Here is a 17,174-nt window from a genome sequence, read left to right as displayed (position 1 = left end):
CTGGGGACTCCAGAACCAGAGCTAGACCTTGAGTCTTGGTCACTCCAAACCACAGGAGTGGCTAGCCAGACTCTGAAACCCCCAGACTGGGCTCCATGCCCATACACCTCAAAAGAGGATTCTTGGCCCCACCCCTATTCACCTCTAAACAAGGCCCCCCACGGTAGGACAAGGGAAATGGGCTTTAATTCATCACTCCCAAATAAGCATCAGGAACTCAATCATTCACCCCCACACTAGTCACTGCAGATTCCACCACCCAGAAATCAAGCACCGGGGACCCCAAAAGTAGTAGACACAAGCTAAGACTTTCCCCACTGAACCTCAAAGAAATAGGATCCCAAGGTACATCACTCAGTCTGAATGGATGGGTTTCCCACTGCTCTCACCCTACTCAGATGGGACCCCCCACTCCTAACCATACTCACACTAAGAAACAGGACCGGGACTTGGTCACCCCTAAACTCATTACCTTGAAAGGGCCCCCCCCCTTACGTTCAAATCAGCCCAACTTAAAATTTCCCAAAGTTGACATCTGAACTCTATTCAATTTTCACTAAATCAAGATGAGCCCCCACCAGTAAGTCACCTTGAAAATAGTGAACTATGTCTCTACTGTGACACCCCCCCAGAAAAAAACCTGCATCAAGACCCAATTATTGGTGACCCTAACATAGGTATTTGAATAACTAGATCAGTAACACCCCCAAGACCCTTGAAGCTTAGCCCCAAATGATAAGTATCAGGATGTCATATTGAGTCACCCCCAAAATAAGTCCTCTCAAATGTCCCCCCCAAACTGGACTTCTGTTACTGAAGAATAGCACTCTCTGTGGGAGGCATCTGATGGCCCACGAAGGAGGTGACTGCTAACTTGACTTCTGGGATGTATTAGGGTCTTGGAGCCCCTGTCACAAAGGCCCACATGTTGACAGGTACCAAGCACTGCATCCATTTTCTCACCCTTCTGAAGGTTGAAGGGGGTGGGGCTAGGCTCTCCCCAATTCCCTAAGGACCAAGGAGCCTCTCTCTCTCTCTTTTTTTAATTTTTTAAAACATTTTATTAGGGGCTCATACAACTGTTATCCTAATCCATACACACATCAATTGTCTAAAGCGCATTTGTACATCGTTTCTCAAAACATTTTCTCTCTACTTAAACCCCCGACATTAGGTCCTAATTTTTCCCCTCCCTCCCCGCTCCCCTCTCCCTCATGAGCCCTTGATAGTTTATAAATGGGTATTTTGTCATATCTTGCCCTGTCCGACGTCTCCCTTCACCCACTTTTCGGTTGTCTGTCCCCCAGGGAGGAGGTCACACACAGTTCCATGTAATCGGTTCCCTCTTCCCTACCCATTCTCCCTTTACCCTCCCTGTTTTGCCACTCACACCACTGGTCCTATAGGGCTCATCCGTCCTGGATTCCCTGAATTTTCAGTTCCTATCTGTACCAGTGTACCTCCGAGGAGCCTCTCTTGCCGCTTCCTGACCTCCCGTGGTTCCTGGCCATCCTTGGTATTTTTTGTGGCTATGTCCATCACTGCAGTCTCTGCCTCCATCATCCCATGGCCAGCTGCTTCTGTTTCTTCTCTGCCTACGGACGCCCCGCATATTGGTGTGGGGCCCACCCAACTCCAGTATGATGTCATGGAAGCCGATCATCTCTTCAAAGGCCCCAATTTCCAGACAAGGTCACGTTCGCAGTCCATGCTTAGGATTTCTCAGCATACCATGTTGAAGGAGCCAGTTCATTCCCTCACACTCCCGATCGACCATCTCACATCCAACATCTAGGTAGTCCCTAACAGGCAGCCCGAAATTAGACCTGAGTGATCTGTTTCAATCACCCACAAACTAGAGCACCTTGGGATCTGAGCCCCCAAGTCAGCCGGGGTGGTAAGTCACACGTAATGTGGAGTGTTAAGATCCCAGACGCCATCAGTCCCTAATTTAGAGTGAGGCCCACAGTCTCACTACCTAAATGAACCTTCAGGACCCACACTCAGGAATACTGCAGCAAGTCACCCCACATCCGCCTCTGGAGCCTATAGCTAGTCACTCAGCAGCTCAGCTTTAGCCACTCCAGCCTCAGGTCACCCCAAAATCAGGGTCTGGGGATAGTCAGTCTCCAAACCCAAACCAAGCCCACTGCACGAGTTCCTTTCCCCTCCTAGAGACTCTGTCCATGACTTGGGAGGGCTCAGGGCTCCCCAAACTAGCCATTTGGTACCCAAATCTCAACCAGCCCTAAGTTCCTGTTTGAGTCTAACTCATGGACCCCAGCATAGCAGAGTGAAGGCACAACCATAGGGTTTTCTTTTTTCTTTTTAATTATTTTATTGAGGGCTTGTACAATTCCCATCACAGTTCATCCATCCATCCATCCATTGTGTCAAGCACGTATGTACATTTGTTGCCCTCATCAATCTCAAAACACCTGCCTTCCATTTTAGCCCTTAATATCATTTGCTCATTTTCCCCCTCCCGCCCCCTCCCCCTCCCCCACGAACCCTTCATAATTCATAAATTATTATAGTTTTGTCATAAGTTACACTGTCCGACGTCTCCCTCCGCCCTCTTCTCTGCTGTCCATCCCCCAGGGAGGAGGCCATACCTAGATTCTTGTAATTGGTTACCCTCTTCCACCCCACATTCCCCCCACCCTCCAGGCATCGCCCCTCTTACCACTGGTCCTGAAGGAGTCATCCGTCCTGGATTCCCTGTGTTTCCAGTTCCTATCTGCACCAATGTACATCCTCTGGTCTAGCCAGATTTACGGGGCAGAATTGGGACCATGATATTGAGGGGGGAGGAAGCATTTAAGAACTAGAGGAAAGCTATATGGTTCATCGCAACCCTAGGGTTTTCAAGGCTGTTGACCAGCTGAGGTGCTTCTAGATGCTTCAAAACCACTTCAGGAACCTGCTAGAAGCCCTTTTAGAATGCCTGGGGCTATGGACCTGGAGGCACCCTCTCCTGGGAGCAATGCCCTGATTTGAGATTCGAGGAGAGTGAGAAAATACATTTCTGAGCTCCAATGCCACTCATCTCTCAGAGTTTTGCCATGGCTGCCCCACCAAACGAGCGGCACACCCTTCCCTTCAACTGCACATCCACGCTCCAGTCTCTGTCCTCCGAACACGATGCTGACCCTCCAAGTGGACAGCCAGACTCCTGATCTAACATCTGATACTAGATTCAGGGACCCTAGTCTCTTCACATGAAATGAGACCCCTAATCACAACCACCCCAAGTTAGAGAGACACTCTCCGATGACATCATCACCAGGCTCCACAACATCTTGTGTCAATGCCTGTGGGGCCATTGGTTTCCAGTTCATGTGTCCCCAAGCGACACAGCTGGGCTCCCAGTCTGTCCCCCCACAGTAGACCACCTGCATGCCAGTGTCTGGGCTCCTGAATAAGATAACCCGAGACCAAAAAAGATACCCCTAGTCTCCAAGACAACGGCGAGACTCCGTCTCGGTACTTTGAACGTGTTCTCGGGGAGACCAGGCCCCAGAGAAGGACGTCATGCTTGGAAAAGTCAAGGGGCGGCGAGGCAAACAGGAAGGCCTTCAACAGGCTGGACTGCCACAGTGGCTGCAGCCGGGGCTCAGACACAGGAATGCTGGGAGGACGGCGCAGGACCGGGCCATCCGGGTCTTTGCTTTCGGTTGCACATCGATGGGATGGACAGACACATGTGCAGATGGGATGGACACCAGACAGCAGTCTCTGACAGTCGAAGGAAACAAACACTCCCGACTGGTTCTAACGATCTCTTGGGGGGCCCCCCCAATCGCTGTCATTCTAATCCTGTCACCCGCAAACACTCCAGGGGACCAAGAGAAAGTGACCTCTGCCTGCCACTTCACCCCTGATGACCCCAAACCAAATCACTGGTCACTCACAAAAGAACTGCGACCCCCCCACCCCGGGGTGGGGGCATGGAACAGAGAGCTGTTACCACCTGGAACTCACAAATGTGCCCCCCCCTCGACGTCACCCTCAGGCAGATCCCCGGACATCCTATCTGGTCTTGTTTCCCCCAGGCAATTCAATAGTTCAATCAGATCAAGAAGAGTAGGTCTAATCAGTACCACAATCGATGTCTTGCCCTCGTTCTTGTTAACTCCCCATTTGCCCCAACTTTCCCGCCAGGCCCCCAAGAAACCGTTACTCCAGTGACCAGACGTCTCTATCATATCTTTTCTAATCTTGCCTGATCTCAGTCTAGTTTAGGTTAGACAGAGACGCCATTCTCCCCCAACTACACAAATGAACTTCCATCGCCATCAACCGAAAGTGGGCCAAAGGATCCCCGGTCATTGTCATTTCAGACTTGAAAACACAATAGATGCCCGATGCCTGCCACATCAAAGTCAGTTGACAACCAGATCCCAATCTGTCCCTACAAATTAGGGAGCTAAGTACCCAGCTCCCAACTCAGATTATATGCAGATGGACTTACATCTTAACCAGTTTAGCATCCCCCACGAACATTCTGGGGCACCGGTTACTGGCCCCCCAAATGGCATTCAGATCCCTTGTCTCTTTTATCCCCAATTCTCCCAAGGACCAATCTATCTTTTTCACACAAAACTAGACAATGACCCTCTGGTTTCTGCCACTCCAGACTCGTCAAGGATCACCATGGGACTACACCATCGGACAGCTGGGCATCCGATCCATTACAGTCTCCATTACATAAACCCTCATCCAAATTTGCCACCCCCAAATTTCCTCTTAGACCCCAATCTCTGGCACACAAAATTGGCCCCCCCAGCCTCTGCGGTCTTAAGCACCCCATGACTCCAGTCTCTATCCCACAAAACTATACAACCAACGCCCCCACCAGCCTCTCACCTCAAATAAACCCTGAGATCCTACTCTCTATCAAAGGCTACTAGAGCCAATCCCCCAGGCTGTCACCCCAGATACAGTTTACGTCACAATGAGACTTGGACTTTGCTCCCCTAAATAAACAAGCAATAGGGTTCTGTGTCTGTCATACCGCTCTGAGCAACTCGATGTATACCATGTCACCTCAAATTACAGACCTGGACCCACGGTTCCTTCCACCTTCATTTAGACAACCAGGCCCCTGTCTGTCATCCTAAAAGATACAAACAGACCCCAAGCTCCACTCACTCCCTAACGAGACAGGCAAACTCCTATTCTGTGTCACCCTGGATCCCACCACTCCAGTCATTTCCTCCCCTGCTGGACAGCTGACCCCTATTCTCGGTCATCGCAGCTAACCTCCTTGTCTCCCTCACATAAAATTAGACAGGAGAACCCCCAATCTCTGCCGTTCCAAATTTGACCAGCAAACCTCTACTTCTGCTGGCCTAAACCAGACATCTGGTCCCTCAGACTAGACAAAGACCCCCCTCCGTGCTTTGAGATCTGAGATCTCAATCATCACAGCCACACCCTTCATCTCCGTGGTCCACGCTGGACGATCGGAACCCAGTGTTCGGCACCCCAAACTCTTCAGTCAGGCTGTCACCCCAACTAGTCTACCAAAACCCCAGTCTCTACCATTCCTACTGGACACCAAACCTGTCGCGTCTACAGCTTGGATCCAACTGGTCAACTGATAGCTCCTCCCACCAACCCAGGTCCAGTGTTGTGACCCCAAACGAAAGAACCACCCTCCTGATCTCTTTTGCCTCAAACCACTGGACAACTAGATTATTGACCCTGTGGCATCTCCCACCAGATTAGTCTCTGATGCCCCAGGGAAGCCCCCAGACCCCAAGGCATTGTTATTCCCCAAAGCACTGAATCCTCCATCTGGCACCAGAATCGTGAATGTTTGGCATCTTAACCTAGCCACTAGACTGCCAGGCTGTCACCTCCAAGATCATACCCCCGAATCTGGAGACCCCCAAACCTGTCAGTTTTATCATCCAAATCTAGACCAGACCCCTAGTTTGTTACCCCAAACTAGACTTTAGAATCTCAGTCTCCATCACCCCAACCTTGACAAGAACCCTAGGCTTTGGCACCTCAAACAACCCCCAAGCAGATGAAATGACCCCTAACGATTACGAGTTGGGTTGAGATCCGAAAGGTCAGCGGTTTGAAGCCACCAGCCGCTCCTTGGGAGACAGATGGGGCTGTCTACTCCCCTACAGGGGGCACTTCTACCCTGTCCTATGAGTCGACTTAACTTGATGGCGTAGAGTTTTGGGTGAACGTGTCTTTCAGAGTTGAAGACTAGCTCTACCAGGTGTTCACCCCCCGAGTAAATAAGCAGACTTTCCCCAAACCGGACGACTGGAACCTCCCATTCCTAGGTATTTGGAAACCTCAGTAGGTTGGACCCTCATTGCTAGGAGACCCCAAATTGTGGTTAGACAATGGGGACCCCAGGCCCCTTCGCCGTCAACTAGACCTCCTGAGTTCCTAGCCTTCAAACCAAACAGCACCCTTGTCTCTGCTGGTTGAGGTTCACAACCAGGCCCCCACAGGGATGAAGAGTCAAGATAACCTTGCCAATAAACAAACAAACAAATGAATAAAAAGATCCTTGCCAGCTCAAACTAGGGCCCTGGACTGCAGGGTGATCACCCTGGATTTTCCACTCAGACATCTAGATTTTGGGAGTCCCAGGGTTGCCAACCGAAACTGATGATCAGGTTACTAGTCTTGTCAATAACTTAACCTGACTCGCTGCCACCAGGTCGATGCCAACTCGCAGCCACTCGGACAGGGTAGAAATGCCCCTAGGGGTTTCCGAGACTGCCACTCTTTATGGGAGCCCTGGTGGCATAGTGACTGGTGATGTGCTAGGCTGCTCGCCACAAGGTCAGCAGTTCAAAACCACCAGCTGCTCCGAGGGAGAAAATTAACAACAGCTTTCTAGTTCTGATTTCCCCAAATCATATGTTTTGTCTGAAACTCAGAAGGGGGTCCAGGGACTACCAGGGCCATTTGTCCTCGTCACTTCAAACGGAGACCTGGCCTCATGAGCTCCTTAACCATGAACTAGATAAGCAGACCCCCAGACAACCCGACTGCTAATGTCTGTCACTCTGATCTCTGCACCCCACAAGGAGACATCAAGCCCCACAGTGTCTATCACCCCAAACAGCCCTCATTCCTCTCCTCATTCAGGAGGAAGTGGGGAGATGGGTCCCCCTGCCCCAAGCCTTGACCACCTCCTACAGGAAGTTTCTGGTCTCAGCACTCAGTAACTTGGCAACAGACCTATAACTCCATCACCCCTAGATTAGGCCTGAGTCTCAACCTCCCCCCACCTCCTAGATGGAGCTGCGGACCCCCTGCTTCCGGCTTCAGTGGGCTTGCTCCTGGGTGTCTGGGCTCTCAGCCTTCACCCCCCTCCCAACAAGACACCTGACTTCATCACACCAGGCCCTGAATGTAAATGGACACAGTGACATGCCACCCGCCCCCCCCATCCCATCCCCATGGGAACCAAGACTGTGTCTCCCCTGGGAACATTAGCAACTCAAACAGCATTCCCTGGGGTGCCATAAAAATGGGGGTGAAGAGACCCCCTCCACTGACTTTTGACTTCAGGTCTCCCTTGCCCCAGCTCTGCCTAGTCCCCTGGCTAGGGACTCTCCCTCCCTCGCCCTGCCCTCTCAGGAAGTCCAGAGGAAGCGCTTGCCCTCCATCTGGTGGCAGCTGCTGGACTTGCACCCTAATGACAGGGGTTGGGTGCCCTGTTCTCCTCATTTTTCCACAAGCCGATTTTGGGGTCTTGGTCTCTCCTCTCCCACTCCTTCCCCACGACAGGTCAGTCACCAGGCCCATCCATCTTCTCTGTCCTCACGCTGGCTACATGGTCCTCAGGCCTCATTTCTCCAACTGGGATCGGGGATCTTCCTAACGTTCACACCTGGCCCCCTCTCTTTCCTGCTCAGAACCCTTCCATGGCTCCACACTCCGGCCTGTGTAACCTGCAGCCCCCCGCCCCCCGAAAACCCCTCCAACATGCCTCTTATCCACTCGCTCACTTCAGCCCATCTACAAGGGCTCCCTTGTGACCAGAGTCCAGCCTCACCTGCACCCATTGCTGCCTTTAGCTAAGGGAACCCTGGTGGCATCGTGGGCTATGCATTTGGCTGCTCACCATAAGGTCAGCAGTTCAAAACCACCTGCCTCTATAAGGGAGAAAGAGGAGGCTTTCTAGTCCTCTAGGGCAGCTGTTCTCAACCAGTGGGTCGTGACCCCTTTGGGGGTCGAACAACCCTTTCACAGCGGTCGCCCAATTCATCACTGTGCTAGAGAACCCTGTCTAACAGTAGCAAAATGACAGTGATGAAGTAGCAATGAAAATAATTTTATGATTGGGGGGCCACCACAACATGAGGAACTGTATGAAAGGGTCGCGGCATTAGGAAGGTTGAGAACACTGCTTAGGGGATGGTTGGGGAAGGGTAAGGGGGAGTAAGGGGGAACCCTTCACAAAGTTGGATATATAGCTCCCCAAAGGGGTTGAATAACAGAAATGTGGATGAAGGGAGAAAGCAGTGTTAGATATGAAATAATTACAATATATAATTGATCAAAGGTTCACGAGCATAGGAGGGTGGGGGAGGGAGGGGGAAAAAGAGGAGATGATACTAAGGGCTCAAGCAGAAAATGTTTTGGAAATGATGTACAAATATGCTTGATACAATTGATGCATGGAAGATTAAGGGCGCTGTTAGAGCCCCCAGTAAAATGATTGGAAAAATAAAAGTTGCTCATGAGAGATTTGACACTCCTTCCTTCCGGGTGCAGTCGTGTGGACTGTGTCTATTTTGCGTTCACCAAACCTGAACAACCAAGCCCACAGCCTTCGAATCAGGTTGGACCACAGTGACCCCCTGGGTCCGAGCCACACTGCTCTGTGGCGTTTCTGAGGCCGTGGCTCTACGTGGCAGCCGGCGGCCACATCTTTCTCCTGGTGGATTTGAACCGCCGGCTTTGTGGTCAACACCTCACCCGCTGCGACACCAGGGCTCCTTCCTGAGCTCACAGTGCCTGTGCGTGTGGACTGGCCGCCCTTCAGGCGCTCTCGGCAGCCACCCTGCATCCAGCAGCGTCCAGAGCAAGGCTGGGGACCGGTGGGCATGGTGGGGTACGTGCCTACTGAATGTGCGATGGTGCGGGGGTGAGTTTGGGTGAGGAGGCCTGAGGTGGTGGGGAGGCAGGGGGAACCCATCGGGAGACCTTTCACCTGCTGTTTGTCGGCTGAGGCCCTTCAGGGGTCCTGCGGACCAGCCCCCATCGCCTCGGGCCTCTCCAGCAGTGCCCTTGGCTGTCCTGGCCGCAGGTCACTTTTCATACCAGGTACGGTGTTTCTTTCGCTTGTCCATCCATTCCCACACGGCAGCCCATCTTCAGCTTCAAATCTGAACCAAACCTACCCACGAGACTCGATGGCAGGGCCTGATACGGGCACGTGTCCACCAGCGCTCGCTGTAGCACTGGCCACTGGTCACTAGTCACGGGGGCCAAAGGGCAGAAGCAACCCAAGTGGCCACCACCAGATGACTGGGCCGACAAGATGTGGTGCAGACACACAGTGGGGCAGTGTTCCTTTTTCAATAAATCATTTTATTGGGGGCTCTTACAGCTCATGACAACCCACACACACATACATCGTCTCAAGCACATTTGTACATTTGCTGCCATCATCGTTCTCAAAACATTTTCTTTCTACTTTGAGCCCTTGGTATCAGCTCCTCATTTTCCTCCTCCCTCCCTCATGAACCCTAGATAATTTATAGATTATTATTTTTTCATGGCTGACACCGACCAATGTCTCCCTTCACCATTTCTGTTGCGTGTCCCCCTCGGGGGTGGTGGGGTGGTGGCTGGGTGCCGTCTGTTGGTTCTGACTCGTCACGACCCTACGTAGGACACAGACTGGTTCCCGCACCACCCTCGCAATGACGACAACAACGGGTCCCTTGTAGCAGCCACTGTGCAAATCCATCTCTTTGGGGGACCTTCCTCTTGTGGTTGACTCTTGACCAATGGCATGTTGCTCGGGCCCAGAGAGAAATGCCGTTGCGGTACGTGCTGTGATGTGCGAACACTGCGGCTGGAAGTGGGAGGGGCCAGATGCGAGGGAATGGGTAGTTCTAAGATTCCACTTGCATCAGAGGATGGGGACACACGCTCTCACTGCCATCGAGTCCCTTCGGACAGAGCAGACCTGCCCCTGTGGGTTTCTGAGGCCGTCCATCTGTACGGGGGCAGGAAGCCTCACCTTTCTCCCGCAGGGTGGACGGTGGGTTGGAACAGCTGACCTGGTGGTTAGCAGTGCAATTTCCAGCCCACTGTGCCACTGAGGCTTCTATAGGACAGGCACGTGCGGAGAGACAGAGGTAGACTGGAGGTCCCCAGGAGCCAGGGGAAGGGAGAATGGGAGTCGCGGTGTCTGTTAGGGGTGATAAAATCGTTCTGACACTGGATAGTGGTGATGTACTTAATGCCATCCAGTCGATGGTGACGCAGAGTGACCCTCTAGGACGGCCCGAACGGCCCCTGTGGGTTTCCGAGACTGTCACTCTTTACGGGGGTAGAAAGCCCTGTCTTGCTCCCAAGGAGTGTCTCGTGGTTTCCCACCTGCACACCCCGTGGATCGCAGCCCAGAGCATTCGGAGAGTGAAAATCACTACGGCGGCACAGCCTACTCTGGGCATTTTACCACCACGAGAGAAAACTCAAGGGCATCGCACCCACATTGAAAGTCAAAGCCCTCAGGGCAGCCTGCAAGATGTGAAGTCATCCCTAGGAGGGGTGTTTGGACGCTGGTGGAAGAATGGAACGGAACATCTGGAAGCCCCTTCCCGGGGATCTCTACCACTGTCTTGCCCTTGGCTGGGGGCCAATTCCTCCTCTAGAGCTGCTGCTGAAGCCCAGGGGCCTCTCCACCTCCTGGGCCACTCTCCGGGCCTCTTCAGCTCCTGTCCGTGGCCCCAGGGCCACACACCAGCTGAGACGGGTGCTCTGAGCCGGTTCCGTGGGAGCTCCCCGCTGCAGCCGCTGTATCCGAGGTCTTCCTCTTTTCTGGCTGTGCCACTACTTTGCGAAGCTTGATGTCCCCTCTCAGGGACCGGTGTCTCCTGACCGTATGTCCAGAGCGCATGAGATGAAATCTTACCAGCTTTGCTCCTAAGGAACATCCCAACTGTGCTGCTTCTAGGCGACTCTAGGACAGTAGCAGGGCACGCTACTTTCAGTAGGCAGCACGATGGTCCAGATGCGTGGGCCCTTCTTCAGTCTTCCTGAGTGTCCACCTTCCACCTGCACAGGAGGCGGTTGGAAACCCCATGGCTTGGGTCAGTACCCAAATCCTCAGTGACCTCCTTGCTTTTCAGTACTCTTTGGCCTTGGGCAGCCACTTACCTCCTGCAGCTCTTTTGATCTCTTGAGGGTTGCCTAAGAGGTGACTGAAAATACAGGGCTTGGGTTGGGCACACCTTAGGCCTCAAAGTAACCTTCTTGCTCTCCCACACGTTAGAGAGGTCTTGCGTGCTTCAGCCCTGTTCCAGGACGCTGACCCACAGGGAACTTCCACACTGAGCTCGCCCATCTTGCTCGCTGGCTATGCTGAAGCTGCCTCCTGCAGGCCCAGCTCAGGCCGCAAGTGGGGCCTGACAGCGCTTTCTCTCCTTGACACTGGAAGCTCGGCCGTGAGTGACACTGGGTCGGGTTCCACTGTTACAGGGCGTCTCAGCCCGTGGAGGAGTATTGCATGATTGTAGAACACCAGGCTGACAGGATCCGGGCCCCACCCCGACCCCCACTCTTCCCCTTGGCTCTCCAGCCATCAGCCCCAGCTCCGGCCTTCCAGCTTTTGTCCGGCTGCTTCCTCTGCCCACAAAGCTCTGCTCCCAAAGGACCCTCAGCTACTTCCTGCTCCCCACCCCTGGCCTTTGCTGTCACCGCAGGGAGGCCTTCTCTGGCCCTCCACGTTACCCTGGAGCCTGCCTCCAGAACTTTCTGTGCCCGAGTTAACACAGGAGGGGGAGGGGGGCATCGTTCCCTGGGAATGGCTGCTTGTGGTATCTAAGTTGTCTTTTCGGACAAGGGTCGATGGCGGACACTTGCTTTCCTCCTGGGAGCCTGGAGCTTGGACTCGTGGTTGGCAGAGTCTGTGGCTGACTGCCAACCCCCCATAGATCCTGGGTGGCCTCTCATGAGTACTCCTGTCATAGGGGTGTCTTCTTTGAGATTGTGCCCGTCCCCTCTGGTAGCTGTGCCGTGGCCTCTCATTGTGATAATTTCCCCTAGTCCAGATTCCATGCCCAGTCACGTGATGAGACTTTTCTGTGGACCCTCCAACCTGGGCTGCTCACACTCTCATTCCTGACGTTCATTTTCCTCCTTGACCTTCAGTACCACCTGACCGCTGACATTTGACTTCCACACCCCCCCCAGGCCCTGAGCCCGCCTGGCTCTGACTCTTCAGAATCCCCAGCATTCCTCGGGGCAGAAACCACAGGAGACACTGGGAGAGTGTTTGCGGAATGACGACTGGAGTAACAGCTTTATTCCCAGAGCTGCCATCCCTCCCTGGGTCTGTGGTGGGCAAGGGGCCTTGGGGCTCAGCAACAGAGCCGTGCGTGCAGGAGGCGGGTGGAGGGGGTGGGGTGGCCGGTCCTCCAGGCCACCACTTCACACAGGCTCCATCTGCAGCTCCTCGCCGTCCACAGCCTCGATCTGGTGGAAGGCGGCATGGGAGCCGATGACCACGAGGGTGGCCCCTGCAGGGAGCGGGCAGGGCAGCTCAGGGCCTCGTCGCCTTGCCCGGCCCGCCTTGACCACCCTGCCACCCGGACCCGGTCACTCACCCAGGACCCAGAAGACGGCCGAGCCGGCACCAGCCAGCCAGAAGAAGGGGAAGGAGACGCCTCCGGCCAGCGCGTACTGATGGGCTGTGCTCACCTCTCGGCCTGGGGGTCAGATGGGGGTGCTGGACAGCTGACCCAACCCGTACGCCACTTCAGAACCCCACCACCACCCCTCAGTGGGGTGCTACAAACTCCAGAAGCCCAGAGACCTCATCCAAACACTGCGAGTTCCAGTCCTTACCTATCGCCCTCATGTCTCCCTTCTCCAGGTCCCTGACCTTTCATCCCATTTCCTCTAGGAAGCTCCCAGCATCCCCCTCTCCTCCAGAGGAGGGCTCTGAGGCTTCCACGTATGGGGCCGCACCAGGGGTTGCCCACCAACCCAGTCTGACCAGAAGGGGTCTGTGGCTGATGGAATAACGGAACTACTTCTCACAAAAACATGCACTTCTGGCTTCTCACGGAAGACTGGAAGATTGGGTCACCCGGGCCTGCCTTCTCTGCTGACAGCTCTTCCCCCAGCCCACCTCTGTCGTGTCCCAAGGGGCTTCAGAAAGGAAGAATGGAATGTGTAGATCATGGAAAACTTCTGGGAACTACTTGAAGCCCCCTTTTGTGGGTGACTTGCAGGCGTCCGTCTTGGGCCTGCCCTGAATGTCTGATGACAATTGCTGCCTGTCCTCCCTCTGAACCTGAGCTTCTCCTGGCTGAGGACCACACGAGGAGGTTCTCTGTAAAAGCCACAGGCCTCAGTTTCCCTCTCTGAGAAAATAAGAAGCAGGAACGTGCAGGGGGAGGTGAATGGTGGGGAAGCGGGGCCTGGTACCTGCAGCAGAACTGGTAATTACCACGGAGAGATGAGAGGAGAGTAGGGGGCAGTGGCTTGGGGAGGAGATTTTAAAGGACTCTGGCAGCTCCGTGGAGAATGTGCCTCATTTTGCAATTCGGGGGGCGGCAGAACTGGGTGATAGAGCTCGCCCAGGCAGACAGGCAGGCTCAAGAACTCGGGTTTCGGGGTTCTGATGGGGGTGTGATTCTCACCAAAGAGCACAAGCTTGGACTGCAGCGTGCGCAGGTAGAGGATGTAACAGGCGCCGAAGAAGACCGCCAGGGCGACCAGCAGCATGGGGGACGTCACCCTGAGGGGAGAGCAGGGAGGCAAGGGTAGGGCCTGGGGCAGTGCCCAGCTAGCCAAAGCTGGGTCCTCTCTGGTCACCCTAATAGGGGAGTAGCTCTCACTGCCACCTGTCAATGCTGACTCCTAGTGAGCCTCTGAGCCCGTAACTATTTACTGGCGTTGAAAGCCGGCTTTCTCCCGGGGAGCTGCTGGTTTCGAACTGCTGACCATGCGGATCGCAACCCAACGCTCAACCACTACACCACCAGGGATCCTACAGGGGAGTGGGGAAGGGCCTGGAAGGGGCACGCCCACGGGGCGGGGCCCGGCCGGCGGGGGCGGGGCCCGGCCGGCGGGGGCGGGGCTGCGCGCTGGGGGCGGGGCCGACGACCCCAGGCGGCGGGCGCGGCGCTCACACGCAGTACAGGATGAGGCCCAGGAACACGAAGACGTAGTTGCTCTGGAAGTGCTCCACGTTGCGGACGAGGCGCTGGCACAGTTCGCCCAGATTGCGGGGCCTCGAGAAGCGCCGCTGGTCCACGAAGGGGCCCCAGGGCCGGATGGTGGCGCGGCGGCGCTCCAGCCACTCCCGGCCCGCGCCCGACGGGATCAGCTTGGGCAGCAGGGTCCTGGGGGGCGGGGGGCGCGGGGGGGCGTCAGCGGGGGGCGGAGTTGGCCCGGAGCCTCGGGGATGGAGGCTGAGGGCCGGCCTCCCGGCTCCCGGGGGTGGACGGGGCCCGAGGTCCCAGAGGGAGGAGTCCTAGACTAGAAAGGAGACGGGGGGCTTGGGCGCCTGAGTCTGAGAGAAGGGGGGCTGGGATCTGGACTCCTGGGGCCCGAGGGACCAGGGACCCGCCCTTGAGTCCCGGGTTGGGGGGCGGCGGGGAGAGGAGGGGAGGCCTGCGCCTGATCGCTCACGTGGCGCTCAGCCCTTCCGCTTCGACATCCTTGTGCTGGTCCTTCTCGGCCGCCATATCGGCACGGTGAGGAGCCGAACCGCGGTCAGCAGCCCGGAGTGCCGCCGACGCCGTCCGCCCCTCCGCAGCCCGGCCTCACGCAGCCCTGCGGACGTGGCGCCGCTCGGGAACCGCTAAGGGGGCGGGGCTTCTGTCGCCGGGCATTGTGGGAGTTGTAGTCCTATAATGGTGTCCCTCTGCAGCGAAGAGGTCGACCTGGGTGCATCCTGGAAGATGTAGCTACAGTAGCGGGGCCTGTGAGCGTTGCCCATACGGTCATGATCAGCTGGAATTCACCGACCGCACTTACAAACAGCGATGGTCGAAGCAGGTGCCATGAGCTTCCCAAGACCGCATAGAGCAGTCATTCTCTGACTCTGCTGTTGGGAGGTTTCCAGGGTCCTGACATAGGACAGAACACTGGCGGTCTCGCTCACGATTCTTGTTCGTGGTTGCAGCCGCCGTGTCTATGCATCTCAGCGAGGGTCCATCTCTGTTTCCCTTGGCCCTCTACCAAGCATGGTAGTCCTTTTCCTGCGGGGTGGCCTTTCTGGTAATAGGTTCAAAATGCGCGAGACAAAGTCTTGCCATCCTTGCTTCTAAGAAGTATTCTGGTTGTACTTCTTCCAAGACGGACTTTTTCCTCCCCGAGACCGATTTGTTTGCTCTTCTGGCTGGCCGTCCATGCTACTGTCAGGATTCTCCCCCAGCACCGTCATTCGATGGCATCGAATCTTCTGTGGTCTTCATAGCCACTGACCAACTTTCACAAGCGTGTGAGGCAAATGCAAGTACCATGGCTCGATGGATATGTTTTTAAAACCAGCTGGAGGGCTTTGATAAAACGCTGGTTCTGCTCCTTTATTCCAGATGCGCTGATTCAGTAGGTTAGGGTTTTGGAGTCCATTAATCTGCGTTTCTAACAAGTCTCTGCTAGGTTTCTGGAAGTTGGTAATACCTCGGTTCTGGGCTTCGCACCATGAAAGAATTCCCGCCGAAGCCCATTTTGTAATCCCAGTGGGACAAGTTTCAGGTTTTACAGTCTCAAAGGGGTTCACAACTGGGCCCTCAACCATGTGGAAAAGAGCACCCATGTGTGCGGATCTTGGGGGGTGGGGATCCTGGGAGGCCAGAGTCCAAAAAACCCTAGAGGCTGAGAGCATGTGGGCCAAGAGGCTGTGGGCCCCTAGTAGGCCTGGAGCGGGTGTACGTGGGCCGGTGAGGGGAGGGAGAGTGTCCCAGAGTGTGCTCCCTGCCTTTATTCTAGCCCACCCTCTGGTGGGGGAAGGTGCGGTTGATGGTATTGGTTGACCCCATTAGGCCCACCTGGGTGATGTCATGAGCCTGGGCCTAGTTTGGACCGCCCAGGTACCTCCCACCTGGCTCAGGGGCTTTAGTAGGAGCATGCTCAGTTTGGGGTCTTCATAGGTGACTAATGGTTGCCTGATTTCTTTCCAGCCTCTTCTATGGGGGCCTTTGCAGGTATGGGAGGGACCACCCCCTGTCCCTAAGCTAGCTACCTAACATTTCCAGGTGAAGTTGGTGCTGCTGGCATTCTGAATATGTGCGTTAGAGAATTTGTGGGCAGAGGGCAATGAGAGGGTCATGGTTGCTGGAGGGTGTGCCTAGCGTTTGGAGTACAGATGCTCCCTTGCCCCTGGGGCTCCCAGGGATGAAAGGGTCAGAATGAACCCCAGGACCTTTGGATAGGAGGAGGGGAAGTGGGGGAAAGGTGTATTAGTTTAGGTAGACTAGAGAAACAAATTCATAAACACTCATATGTATGTAAGGGAGAGGTTTATATATAAGAGCAATTGAACGTTGAGAAAACATACCAGTCCAGTCCAGATCAAGTCCATAACTCTGATATTAGCTCATATTTCCGATATCAATCTATAAAATCCTCTTCAGACTCACAAAACACATGCAATGACGCCAAATGCAGGACGATCACAGGCCAGTGGGTAGAAAGTCTTTAGATCCAATGTCATTGGAAACATTTCAGCGCTGGCAGGGGACTCTCTGTGGCTTCTCCAGCTTCCGAGGTCTGGTTGCATCCATGTGGCTTGTCTTCTGCAATGTCTCCCAGGGAGTAGCAGAGAGAGAGGTGTCTTCTGCCTCCAAAGAGGATGTACCAGATTTCCCAGAATTCTCAGGAGAAGGCCATGCCCACAGAAGTCTCATTGGCTATCTCCAGGTTGACAGCCTAGACTCCACCCCTACACTCTTCATCCTTCAATTGACACCAGATTAGGTGACTCCCACAAAAGG

At 54.7% G+C, this 17,174-nt stretch overlaps 1 protein-coding gene across 1 annotated transcript; it reads right to left on the bottom strand.

Annotated features, from left to right (window-relative positions):
* Window positions 1–12,493: 12,493 nt before the first annotated feature.
* On the bottom strand, window positions 12,494–14,991 carry RABAC1 (Rab acceptor 1). The gene is made up of 5 exons (XM_004710359.4): window positions 14,866–14,991; window positions 14,364–14,576; window positions 13,872–13,969; window positions 12,831–12,932; window positions 12,494–12,743 (listed from the first exon to the last, which is right to left on the bottom strand). Exons 1-5 carry the CDS (start codon window positions 14,919–14,921, stop codon window positions 12,655–12,657), a joined length of 558 nt encoding a protein of 185 aa, XP_004710416.1. The 5' UTR covers window positions 14,922–14,991; the 3' UTR covers window positions 12,494–12,654.
* Window positions 14,992–17,174: the final 2,183 nt, after the last annotated feature.

Source organism: Echinops telfairi, unplaced genomic scaffold, assembly GCF_000313985.2.
Source record: "Echinops telfairi isolate 266 unplaced genomic scaffold, ASM31398v2 ScPeMD7_655;HRSCAF=1070, whole genome shotgun sequence".
Classification (NCBI taxonomy): Eukaryota; Metazoa; Chordata; class Mammalia; order Afrosoricida; family Tenrecidae; genus Echinops; species Echinops telfairi.
This window is presented reverse-complemented; position numbering and strand designations above follow the sequence as displayed.

What these genes read in the sequence shown, in the direction of transcription:
- RABAC1 (XM_004710359.4), bottom strand. Translation starts at nt 14,921, where the DNA reads ATGGCGGCCGAGAAGGACCAGCACAAGGATGTCGAAGCGGAAGGGCTG. An exon ending in GTCCAAGCTTGTGCTCTTTG is followed by an intron (nt 12,933 to 13,871) that starts GTGAGAATCACA and finishes TCTGACCCCCAG; the next exon opens with GCCGAGAGGTGAGCACAGCC. An exon ending in GGCCGTCTTCTGGGTCCTGG is followed by an intron (nt 12,744 to 12,830) that starts GTGAGTGACCGG and finishes CGCTCCCTGCAG; the next exon opens with GGGCCACCCTCGTGGTCATC.